Consider the following 17,124-nt stretch of genomic DNA (forward strand, 5'->3'; position numbering starts at 1 on the left):
CCTATTCCACCCCTTTGGAGATGTAGCAGTCACTCGTCAGGAGATAAAAAAAAAGCCCAGGGACTCTGCTGGCTTCTGTGAACCACCAGGAGTCGTTCTTGCTCAGGTCCAGCTGGATCCCAAGTCCAGTACGGTTCTCAGCGTTCTTGGGCAGGCTCTCCTCAGTGACAGGCTCCCTGCCGTGCCTCTCAGCCACTCAGCAGACAGAACGCCCCCAGCAGGCACAGCAGAGGCTCCAGGATGGAGTCGCACGCGCTGGCAGGTCTCACCCAGGTCACGAGTTGCACGCGCTGGCAGGTCTCACCCAGGTCACATGGGCAGGGACAGAGGGGGGCTCTGGCTGGTGGGTTCAGGCTGTGCGTGCGGCAGCCCCTAGTGTCAGTTACCCAAAGAAGGGAAAACAGAGGCTGGGCCAGCCTCGAAAGGTTTTCCCTTCCATCTGAGGACCCTTTCTGCAATGGGAAAAGGAACTGGTCTACAAAAATTCACTATGACAGCCAACTTCATTGGTATTTTATTTTAAAGATTTTATTTATTTGACAGAGACACAGCGAGAGAGGAAACAGAAGTGGGGGGAGTGGGGGAGGGAGAAGCAGGCTTCCCGCCGAGCAGGGAGCCCGATGCGGGGCTCGATCCCAGGACCCTGGGATCATGACCTGAGCCAAAGGCAGACGCTTAACGACTGAGCCACCCAGGTGCCCCTTCATTGGTATTTTTAATAGCACATTAACGATACACAGTTAACAAATGGGAGAAAATCACAAGCTGCTTAAATCTTTGCTTTTGCGCTTTTCCTCCTTGCTGTGTCAAATGTGTTCACTGCTAATGTATCTCAGTAGCTCTATCAACAGTTAACAGATGTAAGTGAGGCTGCTCACGGATTTGGTTTCACACACACCAATAAGGGGAAACCAGCAATAAACAAAGTAACAATTGGTAGTTTGCTAAATGCCATTTGCTCTGCCATCAAGGTTCAGGACCGTGGGGACCCGGGCGCAGGCGGGGAAACTCTGCACGGGAACTGCGCCTTTTGCTTCAAGCGAACGCGCTGAGAATGATTACAGCCCGTTTATCTACTTCTGATCAAAGATGTCTGTTCTAATCTTTAAGAACAAGCGGGGCCTTCACTTGGTCAGCCACGTCCTTGCCGTTCAGTGCCTCGACGATCGCGAGAGCGAACTCAAAGCTGGTTCCAGGCCCGCGGCTCGTGAGGATCAGGCCGTCCCTCTCCACACGGTTCTCGGAGTAGCTGTAATGACCTTCAAAGTCAGAATGAGAAAGGGTTACATCCCAGCGTGCTCTGCCGGACAGCGGCGAGTACCACTCAGCACCTCCATGCCCTGATGCAGCGGAGGATTGGTCTCACATAAATTCAAACAAACCCAAACCCCAAACCGCCACACTGTGGCTGGCCACCGGGAAACCACCGGGAGGCACAGCGCGGGCAGCCTGGGGGCGAGGACGCCCAGCTGCTGACGTGACACCCATCAGTACACGCGGGGTAAATGCACCTGCGAGACCTCCTCCGTGTGAGGCTGAGTGGGAGGGAAGGCCGACCGTTCACATTTCTGTCACCCCCAAGGGCTCCAGGGGCCGCCTGTACACTGACACACGGACGGGTAAGCAGAACATGCCCCCCAAAACGTGCCGCCTCGCTAGGGTGATTATTTGAGCTGAAGACATCTGCAAAACAGCCAACGCTGGGAGAGGCTTTCTTTGAACCCCCTCTCCCGCCTGAACACAGGTCCTCCTTGGCTGTCGTGTGCCCTCGGGAGTCCATCAACCAGGGAGGACGGACTCGTGTCCCGGGAGAGGAGACCACAAGTCCACACCACACCCACACTGTCACACACGATCACACCTCCCATCTGTTCTCCCAAGGGCCCCTTCATTTTCCTGAAAATCAGTTATTCTCTCCTGAGAGGCCTACCTTCCCTTCCCCTTCTCTACAGACTGCCTGTCACGCAGACTCCATGTCAGAGACTGCCTGCCATGCAAACTTTCTATCATACAGACTCCGTGTCATAGACCGCCTGTCACGCAGACTCCGTCACAGACCGCCTGTCATACAGACTCCCTGTCACGCAGAGTCCCTGTCACAGACCACCTACCACACAGACTCCGTCACAGACCGCCTGTCACGCAGACTCCCTGTCACACACTGCCTGTCACGCAGGCTCCCTGTCACAGACCGCGGGTCATACAGACTACCTGTCACAGACTCCCTGTCACACAGATTCTATGTCATACAGACTACCTGTCACACAGGGTCCTTGTCACAGACCGCCTATCACAGATTCCATGTCATACAGACCCTGTCACAGAGTCCCTATCACAGACTGCCTGTATCTCTTTCTCTCTCTCTCTCACACACACACACACACACACACACACACACTCTCTGTTGTCTCAAAAACAAACAAGCAAAAATTACACAGGACACATAGGGAGGGGGAGAGGGAGATAGGTGGAGGGAGAAACCACATTCACTTCTTGGGGACCCCTTTCCTTCTGTGTTCCCCAATTGGCTTTTTGGAGACAAATACAATAAAACAAGAATGTGCTTCTCCTATATTCGAATTCAGTGAATGATATGACATCTGGGCAAATCACAGCCACAAAGCTGGGCTTCCTCGGCATCAGCTCCCAAGGCCTCACCCTCCGCACAAACAGTCACCAAACCCTGCCCGTGCACAGACCGACCAGGCCCGAACTCCTCAGGAGCAGCAGTGCCCCCACGACCTGGCCCCCCACCTTCCCCAACCTGTCCCCACCAGGCTCCCACCTGGCGCTCCCCGGCCCCCTGCTTCCACTGCGCAGAAAGCTCTTCTCACCTCCTCCCACCACCCCTCAGAGGAGGGGTATGGGATCCCTCCCCAGAGCAGGCCCCTTGGGTTGCTCCACCAGCGCCTCCCAGCACTGACACGATATGAAAACAGTCTTCTTGTTTACTGTCTGCTCTTTAAAACACTGGGCCTCCGCCGGCCTCCTGTGGCCTAGAACACTAACGGTACCATGGAGGTGCCCCCAAGTATCGGGTGAACCTATGAACAACACACCTGTTCTCTCCTCCCCGCACCTGCCCCTTCACGCAGGCTCTCCGCCTGCCAGCCCTCCGTCCGGCTGCCCTTCCCTCCACTCGCTGCTCAGCACCACAGAAAAGGTCACCCTTCCAAAGTGCACATCAGAGCATATCCAGTTCTGCCCCCAGGAGAAGGCTTTGCCAACTTCCTCCAGCACCTAAAGGTGACCCTGTACTCCACATCCTGGTGGGCATACCCTCTGAGTCAGACCTGCACAAAGGCTGGACTGGAAGGAACCAAAGGGGAAGACAGAAAAGAACTTGCCATCCTGGTGGGAGCTTATGGTGACCTGGGTGCGGAGAGTGTTGACAGGGGAGAAACGACGGTTTGAGAAACCTCTTAAGAGACAAAATGCAGGACTGAACATGGGGAGGTGGTGAGGATGACTCCCAGCTGCCTGTCCTGGGCAATGGAGTGGGTGCTGGGGCCACACTGATACCACTCTGCTTCTGCTGTATTCACGAGCTTTAGAGACCACGCATTGATGTTCACGTCCTTTCCAAGTGATCAAGAACCCCTAGAATAGTTTATATTTTACTATCCTCATTAGAAATCAAGTCACCCACTAAAATAACGGAATACAGCACATCACAAGTTTCCTAGTTACCCTACCACAGAAGAAAAGAGGGTCTGGTTTGAAGGGAAAAGGTTTTCATAATCTAACCCATTTACTGATGGTTAAACCGGGCCAAGGCAATTTTCGATGCTAAACCAGAAAAAACTGGCTGGGTCGAGTCTTCCAGAGCTAAGAGATGAACTGCCCAGACTGCAGCAGTGTGAGGCAATTTCTAAACGGCTCACCGAACAATCTCTTTGTGGGCAAAATATGACAAACACAGCTTAAACTGGTTAAAGACCTTTCAAGGTTCCACGGTTCTTTCCACAATTTCAACCAGGAAGAGCACAAAGACTACACTAACCAACCACCTCCACCTAGTGGCAGTGACGGACCAGGACAACGCGCATGCGCAGCGACCCGCGAGCCGGGTGCACACAGCTCCGCTGATTTGGATTTGGGAGCTCTGCAAATTTACACCCCACAGCCAATTGGCATAAAGCATTAATTATAAATTTCTTTTTAGCTTTAAGCAAGCACCCCAAATCCAGAAGTCTCTTCAGAGAAAAGGCAACTGGACCCGAGGGGTCAGCACCAAACAGCGGCTTTTACCGGCACACCTCTCATCCACTTGGTCAGTGGCTCTGTGACAGCAGAGTAGTTGCCGTCCAGACCCGAAGTCCCTGAAAGCCCAAAATATTTACTCTGGCCCTTTATGGAAAAGTCACTGACCACTGAGCCCAGCAGCTCTGGGTTCAAATCCCAGGGCTGACATTAAGTAGCTGTCTGATGGCTCTGAGCCTCACTTTTCTGTAAAATGGGGAGGGCACAACCCTCCCAGGACTGCTGTGGGAGTCCAGTCCCGTGGAATAGCAGGGCCAAGGGGTGGTGCCATTACAACAGATGGCAGCCGGGTGAGGGCAGCCTGTTCACTGCCGGGCTCCCAGCACTTGGCCCAGAGCTGGGCACTTACCAGCTCTCCCTTCCCCCGCGTGGGCTCGTGCCAGGCAACATTCTGTGGGCATTACACATAGTAAGTAACTCACGGGGCCTGTCAACAGCCCTGTGAAGCAGGGGCCACCGGTATCCTCAGAGGACAGGTGAGAAACTGAGGCTCGGCGGTGGGGGAAGGAGACCGCCCACAGCGGGAGCCACACCCACACTGCCTGGCCCCAGGGACGCAGCTCCTCCCGGCTCAGCCACTCGAAGGGGCCTCCAGATGCTTGCTAGCACAACGGGCAGGGAGGAACTGAAAAGGCTATTAAAGTCACAATACTTCATTTAAAAACTGAGAAATGGGAAGACTGTGTCCTTCCAACTGGATTGCTTATCTGAGCAAAAATTTCACACTTATCTACTAGGTACATAATGAGGACAAGGAGGACCAGACGAGCCACCCAGGAGGTGAACAGCTCCGCCTCTCGGAGCACTCTGAAGGGGCAGATGTTTCAAGCATTTTTTTCCTCACAGTAGGACTTACTGGCTGAACTCAATACCTCGTAGCTTAACCGCGTGTGGGAGCCTCCCTGAAGACAGAGGTGGGGCCTGAGTTCCAGCCTGACTCTGGGCAAGTCGCCTGGCCTCTCGAGCCAGAGCCGGTTTCCTCACTTGTGAAGTCAGTAACCTGCCTTGCTGGGCACCAAGGCCTGGGAGGCTCCAGGGAGATAATGCTTGTGAATGTACTTTATAAACCCTGAGAGTTAACAATCTAATCTGCTTCTATTCCTAATCAACCTCAGTGTTCTTGAGGCATTACCAGAGAACAGACACAACAGATCCACCTTCAGATAAAGGAGGAAGGTAGCCTACTACTTGACCCTTCCCCCAATATGTCGTAATGACTAAAGGAAGCCTGATTCCGATCTTTCCAACTCTCCAAAACCTCTCCGTTAGCTCCAAGTAAATTCTATTACTTTTTTTTTTTTAAGATTTTAGATGTAAAGATTTTATTTATGTATTTGACAGAAAAAGATATATATAGAGAGAGCGAGCAAGCGAGCAAGCGCGGGTGCACGCACAAGCAGGGGGTTGGGGTAGAGGGAGAGGGAGAAGCAGACTCCCTGTTGACCAGGGAGGCCGATGTGGAACTCGATCCCTGGACCCTGGGATCATGACCCGAGCTGAAGGCAGGTACTTAACTGACTGAGCCACCCAGGCGCCCCAAGTGCGCCCCAAGTAAATTCTATTTCTACATTAAAAAATGCCCAGTAACCAGAGCCTTTAAAAAAAAAATCACTTTTCACACAGATGGTTTTACTGACAATTTAGTATCTTTCTAGCAACTAAAATAAAGTTATAGGTTTTCAAGAAAATACTACTTTGGACCAAATTTAAGAATATTCAGAATGTCCAACAGCAAGAGCGAACCCTAATATCAACGGCGGATCTGGGGCGACGATGCTGTGTCAGGGCAGGTTCACGGACTGTAACACGGGTACCGCTGAGGCGCAGGAGAGGAAGATGAGGAAGACGGTGGTGCGCACCCGGGCAAGGCATGTGTGCGAATTCTGCACTCTGCGTCCTTTTGTTGTGCACCTAACGCTGCTCTAAAAAGCAAGGTCTGTTCCTTAGAAGGAAAAACACAGTGAAGATGCACAACTCGACTTGGCTGTAAAGCCAGCGTAAGCGATGCTTTTTGTCTGAGCTCAGTATCAGCCTCTAGCAGGACTGAGGCAGGGGAGAAAATGCAGCCCCGGCACAGCGGTTCCCAAATCAGCTGCTGATGTTACTGTGTTGTCTTTTTGTCTGTTCACTGAAATTAGGCTGATGTTTTACCCAGAGCCAGCCACTCCGTCTCTTTGCTGGCTGAATGCCAACCGAACCACTTCTGGCTTCTAACTGGAAATTTCAGATGCTCACACTAGTGTGAGCTTTCTTTCTCTTTACGAGTTCCTGGGTCTCCGCCTCTCTGTTACGGGCACTCCAGGGACAGATGGCAAAGGAAGACGCCACCTGACAAAAGACACCACCTGGTTGGTGTTCTGAATCTCATGCTGAGAAGTGGTAGCTCTTATGAGGAAGGATCAGTCAGTACGTAGTTGTACATGCGGATGCCTGGTTATACAGCTTTGGGTGAATTATACATTGCCTTCTATTTAAAGATACGCTTGATAAATGACCCCCCCCACACACACCAGAGGATACAATCTTAGGTTTAAAAAGCAAGCTGCAGAACAATATATTTAGCAGATCTCATTTGAGTAAAAACATTAAAATACAAAGGATAATGAGTATGTGCAGAGAAAACTCTAGAATTACACAGGGAACTTTCTAACAGAAGTTACCTCTGAAAAGCAGAAAGGCGGTGAGGAAGTGAGAAAAGGCATATTTATGTTTTGACTTCATCCTCCTTTTGTACTGTTTGCACTCTGTACCACAAATAGAAATTGTTTTTATAAAAATAAATTAATAAAAGTTAGCTGTCTAGCTGGTATTTATAAAAGAAACATGCCACCTAAGGGAGCAGGTGGGTGGCTCAATCGGCTGAGTGACTGACTCTTGGTTTTGGCTCAGGTCATGACCTCAGGGTCCTGGGATCAAGCCTGGCATCGGGCTCCCTGCTCAGCGGGGAGTCTGCTTGTTCCCCTCCTTCTGCCCCTCCTCCCTCCCCTTGTGCTCTCTCTAAAAATAAATAAATAAATCTAAAACAAAACAAAACAAGACCACGTCACCCAAGGAAACAGACCCGCCACCCAGGAAGAGAGCAGTATTCACTTTACTTTGGACTGCGGGCAAAAGGGCACTTTCTGAAATTGCTGTTGAGGTTTAAAGTTTACCCTCAGGCCACTGGCAAAGTGTTTAGTAAAATATCCTAGTTAACCTGGCATTTCATAATCACTCCCATCTAGGACAACTGGGTCCCTGGCTGGCCTTTGCTTAGCCCCTGAGCCCCCGTCAGGGCGCACACAGAGACAGGCACGCACCACCTCTGCCCCACTGCTCGCTCCCCCTCTCTGCCCTCTTTCTAGCTGGAACACTTGAGATGAAAGCAAGGAACAGCCTGCATCTCAACCCAGAGTCTCTCTGCATAGGGTTATCCTGGGTGGGAAACAATGCTAAATAGCAGCTTTCTGAGGAGATCTTTCTGTACATTAAAATAGAAGCATATACTTACTTCCATTCATCATTTTGTCTTTAGCAAGTGGGTGTGTTGTAACTTTGCTTCCAAAACCTATTTCATGAGCCAAAAGAGCCGTAGGACCTATAAAGAAGATTAATAAAAAGACTTAAGGATGAATACAGAAAAACCAATGGTTTAAAAATTGCAACAGCAGAAGTATTCTTCAAAACCAGGAGGCTCTTACCTAAAATATACTTAGGATTCTGAAATTAAACACTTTTTCATATGAGAGGTAAAGTAGGTTTGTAATAAACCATCTGCTGAGCACATCAGGCAAAAGTGTACAAACTCAAAATACTTCAATGCCCATCTAATCAAATCACCCTGAGGAGCATCCAGATAAACAGAGTGTGACCCCCCCCCTCAAGGAACGGTAAGCAAGGGTCCCAGGGGTCCAAGGAGGGGAGACCACCAACACCTTCCTCTTAGCACATGAAAGGCAGCTGGTGCTCACCCAACTTCTGGACTTGACTACTACCTCACAGACTAATTTATTCTACTTGAAAATGAAAGATGAGCACACATTCCACCATCTACCCACCCAAACATCCCAGGTGGTAGGATTAGTACAATCAACAGGACATTGTCCAGCCCTGCGAAATGCCCAGAAGTCTGAGATATAAGAACACTAATATTTCTTTATTAAAAATCACTTAAGACCATGCACAAATGTCAGTGTCTGATCCTCTAAAATATGCAGTTGCTAACTTGAGACTTTTATCCAAATGTATTCACTGAAAATGACCAATTTCATTGATAATCACAAGCATATTTCGTATGTAATGGTCCTCAAATAAGGTCTAAGACAAAAAATATCTTATAAACTTTGTTGTTACCTTAAAACTTTAAAAAAGTAGTTACTCTAACATTTTTCCTCCAAGCCTCACACCACACCTAGAAAAACATGCTTTGGAACAGCAACGTCACCTTCAGAATGGGTCGGGGTGCCATGGCTAAGACCTGAGGACGAGCCTGTGCGCTTTAGCTTCAGCCAACGCATGCCCCTGCTCTCACTGACCTTTCATTTATCAACACAGTTCCAAGGAAGAGGGAGTTATAGACTATACCTACCGGCTAGATCACAGCTGCTGTTCACAGGAAGATCAACAAATAATACTTAATTACATAAGCCTTCCACCTGACATCAAGCCAAGTCCCGATTTATAGCTCCTAAATCAAAAGCCTCAAATAGATGTGATGTCTCTCACGACCTTACTTTTATGCTACACACCAGACAGCCATGTATAGTGGCAAATTTTAAGTCTGTAAAGTCTGAATAATTACCACTCAATTTTTATTTGAATAGACTCATCAGTTACCCTGAATTCTTACTTTGTAAGATTTTTAAGAGATAAGAAATAATTCCCTACATGATCTTGTAGTTGAAAGCAAACCTCAAGAGGTGATCGTACAGTGAATTAGGAGTTTTTAGGCTGCTCCCTTGAGCTGATAAAATTGCTGCCTACAGTAACGTTAATAAATTTGTTTCGGTTGAATGCAGGAATTCCATGATGCCTTACTCATCATGGTAAGCCCATAATTACTGCTTTCTGGGGCTTAAGAATCCTATTTGGAGAATTTGAGAAGAGATATTTACCTGCCATCACTTGAAATTCTGGTGGATGAAAATGTTGCTGAGTCTGCAACAGGGACCCAGCGAGCTGAGAGCAGAGGGCACCGCAGGCGGGAGCCCCCTGGGCCGCCACGACACGGGAGCCCACAGCGCCACCGTGTGGTGATGTGCAGAGAGACCATCACAGTCATCCACCCCGCCCCACAACCACGTCCCGGAGCTGGTACCCAGAGCCAGGCATCTGACAACTCCTGGACCCTTCACCTCCAGGCTCCTTTTCCTCTCCCACCCAGAGTGAATGTCATTTTATTTTCTTATCAAGACAGTGTCCCTTCCAGTTTCTGTCTCAGTGACTCCATACCATCCCTCAATACCAGGGGCTAAGCAGTCTTTCAGTCTAGCACGCAGTTCCCAGTTCCTAACTGCAACACTTAGGAAGCATCCTATTTTTCATTACACTTCCTATTTTTGGCCGCACCCAGAGGAGCAGTACAGGATGTTCAACAATACAAACACAAGGCGAGAGTGCTGTTTACGGCTAACATCGATTTAAGGGATTACGCGGTCTGAGCTCCTTAGCATGGCATTCAAGCTGCCTGAGCTCGCAACAGTGAACCAGATGTGGCTAATAATTCTGCCACCTTAGTGACACAGAAGGACAAACTGACACGTGGTTTTTACTTTCAGCAGAGTCTTAAGGGAACAAATCCACCCCAAACCCTTCCTTTCTTCCTTTGGTTAGAGAACCTAAGAATGAGGCTGTGGCCACAGTGACTGCAGTATTCTTCAGTGAGGAGAAAGCCCTGTGCTCAGAGGGCAGGTCAAGAGGCTAGTGCTGACTGGAACCTGAGGACAGGGCCCGCCAGGGTGGCCACCTCTGAGGTCCTCAAATGTCCGGGTCTTAGGACCCCTGAGCTTTTACGTGGGTTACATCAATCAGTAACTGCCGTGTTAGAAATTAAAACTGGGAAATTTTTACAACACAACAATACTTGAGCATACGTGTCACGCCCAAATGATGGCATCGTCCCACTCTCATGTCACTCCTGTGAGAATGCAAAGGAAAAGGGCAAATAATGTCCTAGTATCTGCTTTCACCTTATGACCCCCTTGAAAGAACTCTTGAGAATCTCTGCTGTAATTATGCAAAGTCCCCAGGCTCCCTGGCTTATAACTTCTTTAACAAATCCATCGTACTGAACAAAACATCATGTCATTTTATCTAACCGTCCATCTATTCATTTATTTATTTGCTCTTTTGACAAAGATTTCATAAAGACCAATAACAAAGAAGGCACTGGCCAAAATTATACTATGGAAAAAATGCAAGACGCCAGAATATCATGACACTGGAGCATGAAGACTGGATTCTACAATTGTATCAGAAAACAAAATATTAAGTTTCAAAGATGTGGGGACATCTATGAAGTACCAACGACCTTCTTCTAAATTACGTGACAGATAACACAGTGCCTAAGATCTAAATTTTAACACTGAGGGTCAGGCAGAAAACACCCCGAGGCCTCTGAATCCGCAGGGCAAGCACAGGACAGAGCTGTTATGTTTATGTCTGACCAATTTTTGCTGACTGGGTGCTGGCAGATACACTTTCTGGCACAGAGATTTGCTGTAACAAGCTGTTTACTGAATTCCAGAGGGCGTTATTTTCCTCAGAGGTCAACCAAACACGGAAACCATTAAGTTTCACAGAACACAGACCAAAAGCACAGAGAGGCAGAAAATAGAACAACTGTACTCATTTCTGAAATGACACCAACTTCATGCCACCCAAACTAAATATGCCAATATGGATGCCCTTCATGCTTTGTGAAGGCAAAGAAGTATTTGGAACAAAATCTTCTAATTTTTGAAGAAAACCCAACACCACATTTTAACACAGGACGGGTGTGCACGTTACCTGCACAGATGGCAGCTATGAGGCCCTTCCTTCTTTCTTGTTCCTTCAGGATCTCCTTCACAGCAGCAGACTATTCAAAGAAAGCCCAAACACATAAAGTTATCATGAAACCACAAGTTCAATCTCCAGCTGGAAACTCTGGGTGAAGATCTCGCAGTTAAACTAAAAGCAGATTCTATCTATTTTATAACAATATTTCTAAATCACAATTAGAAAAATTATCAAACTCATACTGTTTCTACATTGTTACACCTAAGCAAAGCATTTATTTTAAGAGAAAGGCATCCTTTTTTAAAAGATGTTTAAAGGTGAGATGAGAAAAGCAACTGCCCTTGGGCAAATTGACCCTTGCCATTTTGTGCTTCTGGGAGAAAGGAGGAGGAAGGAAGGGTATGTGGTGTTTTGGGTGTTTTCAGATGGCAGAATAAGGAACACAGTCCAGCAGAGTCCCACACATCAGATTCGACCTGCTTTGTAAGCTTCTGTCTGCCGTGCCCCTCCCTCCTCTCCCGCTATTCCTGCAGGCTGACTCCTCACAGAGGACTTCAGTGAAGAAGCAGTGGCCTCTTCCGATGCCATTTTTCACCCCCACTGTCAGCTCCCGGCCCCCAGCCCCATGGTCTCTTAGCTTTTTACACTTAAACCTTCATGAAACGCAAAATTAGATTCATTCTTCTCCCGCGGACTGCAGACACAGAATCTGTTCACGAGTAATTGTTCCACCAATGCCACTTACTCACGTGGTAAATGTCACTAGAGATGTTTTTCTTAATTAAGCCAGAACACCATTTTGTTCATTTCACCTGCTCCTAGTTTATTCCCAGCCTCCTTCCTGAAATATTTTAGTAGCAAAACCAAGAGAACACAGGCAGATGCTGAAATACTTCCTCTATACGGTTTTTACCTCAGATAAATTCTGCGCACCCAGATTGCCTCCCGGCAGAACCACTACGTCATAAGGTCCCTGTAGTTAAGAAAAAAAAAAAAAGGTAAAAACATTTCATTGGAAATGTGCACTACAGTGATAGTCCAACAACACTTTCCTATTTTAAATGTGGGTCAGAGCAAAAAACTGTTCACAGAAGAGCAGTTAAATAAAGGAACGTATATCTCTATGATGCAATGTTGTTGTAACTAGCAAAAAAATCGGAATATAGTAACACGAAAGGACATCCATGTTTCAGAATTACAGGTGTAGCATGATCTCATTCTTTAAAAAAAAAAAAAATGGGCCATCTGGCTGGCTCAGTCGCTGGAGCATGTGACTCTCGATCTCAGGGGCTGTGAGTTGAGGCCCCATGTTGGGTACAGAGCTTACTTAAAAAAATTCTTTAAAAAGGTATGTAGTTGTGTGTATATGTCCCCAACATACATGTGGCACACATGTATGATCTGCAGGTAATCACAGACCAAAGAGGCAGCCCAGCTGCTTCTGGAGTGTGGTATGGGACGGTGGCGAGGAGACAATGAGAAAGGGACATTTCACATTTGGACTTGGTCTACACTGTATAGGAGTTATTTCTTTCAACAAGAATGTACACAGTCATAAAAATAATTAAAAGAAAAACAAATTTTAAGTAAAAGGCACAGAAAAAAGTTTTTACCTCTATGAAAAGTAGAACTTAGGGGAGAAAAACAATGGCAGTATTTTAGTGTCCCAAACACCCAACATCCCAAAAACCTACTGAGTCCAAACTTGCTGAAATTATGAAATGGAAATTGGTTTAACAATACTTTAAGATGTGAAAAAAGATTTTTTAAAAATGTAGTCACTCAGCAGATCACGAAGTGACAATTTAGTACATAGGGCAACACATACTGCTTAGAATTACTCTTAAAGACAATGAACATTCTACTGTTGTTTTAAAACCAAGCAAAACTACAGACTAAATAGAAAGTGTGTGTAGTACAGAATTTCTTTCACTCCTTTTAGAATCTGAATAAACAGACACAAAAGGTGACCACTGTTTAAAATACCCAGACACCATAAGATGAAACAGAACAGAGAAGAGGGACTATTTACCTCTACTCAGCCACTGTGAACATGCTATTTATAACATTTCAACAATTTCTACATAAATACCAATACTCCTATACTCCACAATCTGGCACTGAAATACGTGAGCTTATCAGATAGAAATAAACTGTTCTCTGTGTGAGGACAGCCAAGCATGGGAATCACGCTCTGGGCTCCTTGGCAGGGGACAAACGGCCATCCACAAGCTGCCTCTGCTCATTTTCCTGCCCCACTGACTCTCCAAGAGCATACGGCCCACAGCCCTATCACACTGGCCATTAAGCAGTGAACTCCACGGAAGGGTAGGCAAAAAGCGCCTGCGCACTTTGGGGTGGCCTTACTTCCGAGGAAAGGGACCTCAGCTCTTGACAGATTCCCAAGTGTCAGGTGCCATCAAAGATGACTGTCAAGAAAAAGTGGCACAATTTAACTAGAATTCTTACTCCTCCCCTAATCCCACCACTAATCAATTACGAGCTGTTCCACATAAAATGAATCACACGACTACGTCTGTGTCACTGAAAACGGAAAGACAAAAAGCAGCTTTCGAATAAAGAACAAGAAACGAACAGGAAATGTGGCAGTTGATTCCTTGTATCAGGTGATGAAGTTGATGTAACGGGAGGCAAAGTGGCCTTCGAGGCCAGAGGAACACTGATGAGAGTGTCCCACCCACCCACTGAGCACAGGCAGCAGGGAACTGCCAGTTTCCATGGAAACAGAGTGGAAAATGGCAGAGTCCTCGACTTCCCAGGGCTTATTATAGTGGGGAAGACATCCCAGCAAAGTTGACTTTCTTAAAATAAGTCTGTGCTAACAGCCTGAAATGTAATCAAAAGACATTTGAAGAACCTGATAAAGAAGTCATAGGAAGGAATAATTCCAGGTCTGGAGAACAAACCTCTTTTTTTGCATCTTCCAGACTGGCATCAGGACAAATGACGACATCTCGGCTACACTGTACCGGGTCTTTCCCAGCCAGACCCGCGATGGTGACTTTAATCTAAGAGAAAGATGTCATCACATTTAACATTGAAACATAAATTTAGAGTAACATTTTCACAGCTGCTGTTTTAAAATAACTTGGCAGGAAATACTGCAACAAAACCACACTGACTTTAAGCTAGTAAGTTAGCTAAATATAATTAATAACTAGGTCTATCCCAGTTCGCCTGGGACAGTCCTGATTTATAGATGCTGTCCTGGTACCCTGCCTGGTTAGTGTCCTTTCTCCCACAAGTGTTCTGCTTTGGGCGATCATCCTGTTAATAATCCATCTTGCAAAGTTATTGTCGCTATTTAAATCTCATGGCATTTCCTTAAGATAGAAAGACAAGTTAAAACAATGAAATACTACTTTAGCTTGCAAAAATTTACAAAGTTAATAAAACCAAGAGCCGGTACTGGGAAAATGGGAATTTTCCTATACTGCTGGTGGGCCCACGTTGGTACTTTGGGGAGACATTTGCCAAAATCTGGTAATGCTGTCCTTTGGCCAAGCAATTCCACTTTCAGGCATAAAATCAGGAAAAACTTCCACATGTTTGCATAAGGAAACCTGTACAAGAATATTCGAGTATTATAACGTCCTGAAACAGCGGAACAGAAGAATGGATAGACTGCAGCACATTCATATAACATAATAATAAGCAGCAATTTTAAATAAACAAACCGGATCTAGATGTGTCTTCATTCACGAGAACCAGAGAAATGAAGGGTTAAAAGACTTTGGGGTCAGACTGCCAGGGTCGAAGTACTGGCTCTTTTCCTTACTAAGTTTACAACCTTAGTTAGTGTCTCTGTGCCTCAGTTTCTTCAACTGTACAATGAGGACGGCAATAACTCATAGGGTTGTTATAGGATTTAAGCAACTTTATGTAAATGCTTAGAATGACACCTAACATCAGTAAACGCTATTTAAGTGTTCACTACGGATATATATATATAGAAAGAGACACATGCAAAATACAACTGCAGTCTAATGCTATTTTGAAGACATGCATGGGATGGATACACATCAATGAGAGGACAGTTATCTCTGGGGCCAGAAGGGGAATAGTACCGGGGAAATTTACAAAGAGTGCTCTGCAATGCTTTATTTCTTTAAAGCACCTGTTCCTCAAGAAGTGGGTCTACAAGAAATATGGCAAAATGTTAACAAGTATTAAATGTGGACAGTGAATAAACAGGTAATTATTATACACTCTGTGTTTCTGTGTGTTTGAAATATTTTATAAAGTACACTGAATATTATTTTATTAAGAATGACTGCAAAACCCGTGGCACCTGGGTGCCTCAGTCGTTAAGCATCTGCCTTCGGCTCAGGTCATGATCCCAGGGTTCTGGGATCGCCCCAAATCGGGCTCCCTGCTCGGCAGGAAGCCTGCTTCTCCTTTCCCACTCCCCCTGCTTGTGTTCCCTCTCTCGCTGTCTCTCTCTCTGTCAAATAAATAAATAAAATCTTAAAAAAAAAAAAAATGACTTCAAAACCCAAAAATGTTTGAAAAAGGGGAGGGCTAGAAAACGTTGGGGGACTTACTCCAGCTCGCCTCATGACATCTACGGGGATGACTGTCTCCATCTCCTCTGCTCCTTTGGCCAGGATGACCAGAGCTCTTTTCGAAGCCATTTTTATGTTGTATTTTTTAAAGACTTACTTAAAAAAAGAAGAAGAAGAAGAATTTCAAAAAACTTTCCTTGCAACCTTAAAATAGCCCAAAACTTCAAGTTTAGGAACATTTTTAAGCAAAGTAACTAAGTGCCTCCTACGGAAAACGTTCTGATAAACAAAACGTGAAAAAAGCACTTTAGGGTAATACTGGTTTACACATTCAACAGCTGTATTTTGAGATGCGAACACAGTAAGGTTGCTAACACGTGTTAGCACTGTTTGGATTTTCTTTTACCATGTTTGTTCGTTTGTTTGTTTTTTAAACAAACCCAATATACAATAACTTACTGCAACCAAAATTTTCTACAACACAAATACACGGGTCTTGCATTTCACAAAATGCGGGGAGAGTCTTATTTTGGAAATACTATTTCAGAGAAACGACTAAACTTAGTTTCATGGGCAAAAAGCTACAGACAGAGTCTTTAGCAATGAGCCGGTGAGATTTTTGGAGGGGATTTTCTTTTAAGTTCCAATAACTGCACTAAAAATTCTGGAACGTTAACAGTGCTAAATATTTCACATTTTTTTTTAATGATGTAGAAAGATGGGAATTCCCCCACTAAACTCAACCCAACCTGACCCGCTCTTCACACTTCGCTCTCTCGTTGTAGAGGGCAGCTGCCAAGCGGGGGTCCGAACAGTTTTTAGCCTGTTCTTTTTGTGGAGTTTGCTGTCCATGCAAAACATACGCTAATGAAACCACTTCAGCAAACACAGCATTGACCAGTTGCAAACTGGTGGGATGCCATGCACACAACCCCGGAGAATACGAGGCCGTTCCGTTTGTTCCTGCCGGAAGGCCGCACACGCCGCAGCCGCGGCGGGACCCCGTCCTCCAGCGCCCCCTTCCGAAGCCCGCGCCGGGCTGCCCGTGGCCCCCTCACCGCCCGCAGCGTTCCCCATACCCCGACCCGAACCTCGACTCTGTGCCCACAGACAAGGAACCTCGGCCCCTTCGGCAGCAATTCCGCGCCGAGGACGACCGAACCACAACCGGACTAAACGGGGACGCACACGAGCACGCACGCACGCACGTCACCCGCGCTCGGGCCCTCAGAAGCGCACTGCGCAGACGCACGCCGCTAGGCTTCTCGTTCTGCCCCGCCCCTCGGTATTACGCAGACGCCCGCCGCGCAGACCCCTCCATGTTCTCCCCCCGCCCCCCCGGCCCGCACTGCGCAGA

The 17,124-nt window shown here is 46.7% G+C and overlaps 1 protein-coding gene across 2 annotated transcripts; it reads right to left on the reverse strand.

Moving 5' to 3' along the window:
* Positions 1 to 502: 502 nt before the first annotated feature.
* PARK7 (Parkinsonism associated deglycase) lies at positions 503 to 17,007 on the reverse strand. 2 transcript variants are annotated; one of them, XM_036064478.2, is made up of 7 exons: positions 16,859 to 17,007; positions 15,807 to 15,923; positions 14,169 to 14,270; positions 12,155 to 12,214; positions 11,251 to 11,320; positions 7,754 to 7,840; positions 503 to 1,259 (listed from the first exon to the last, which is right to left on the reverse strand). In XM_036064478.2, the coding sequence occupies exons 2-7, from the start codon at positions 15,894 to 15,896 to the stop codon at positions 1,099 to 1,101; spliced, it is 570 nt and encodes a 189-aa protein (XP_035920371.1). In that variant the 5' UTR covers positions 15,897 to 15,923; positions 16,859 to 17,007; the 3' UTR covers positions 503 to 1,098. The 2 variants fall into 2 exon arrangements, with proteins under 2 accessions (XP_035920371.1, XP_035920373.1); XM_036064480.2 differs by having other exon boundaries at positions 15,807 to 15,919; positions 16,859 to 16,993.
* Positions 17,008 to 17,124: the final 117 nt, after the last annotated feature.

Source organism: Halichoerus grypus, chromosome 5 (assembly GCF_964656455.1).
Source record: "Halichoerus grypus chromosome 5, mHalGry1.hap1.1, whole genome shotgun sequence".
Lineage (NCBI taxonomy): Eukaryota > Metazoa > Chordata > Mammalia > Carnivora > Phocidae > Halichoerus > Halichoerus grypus.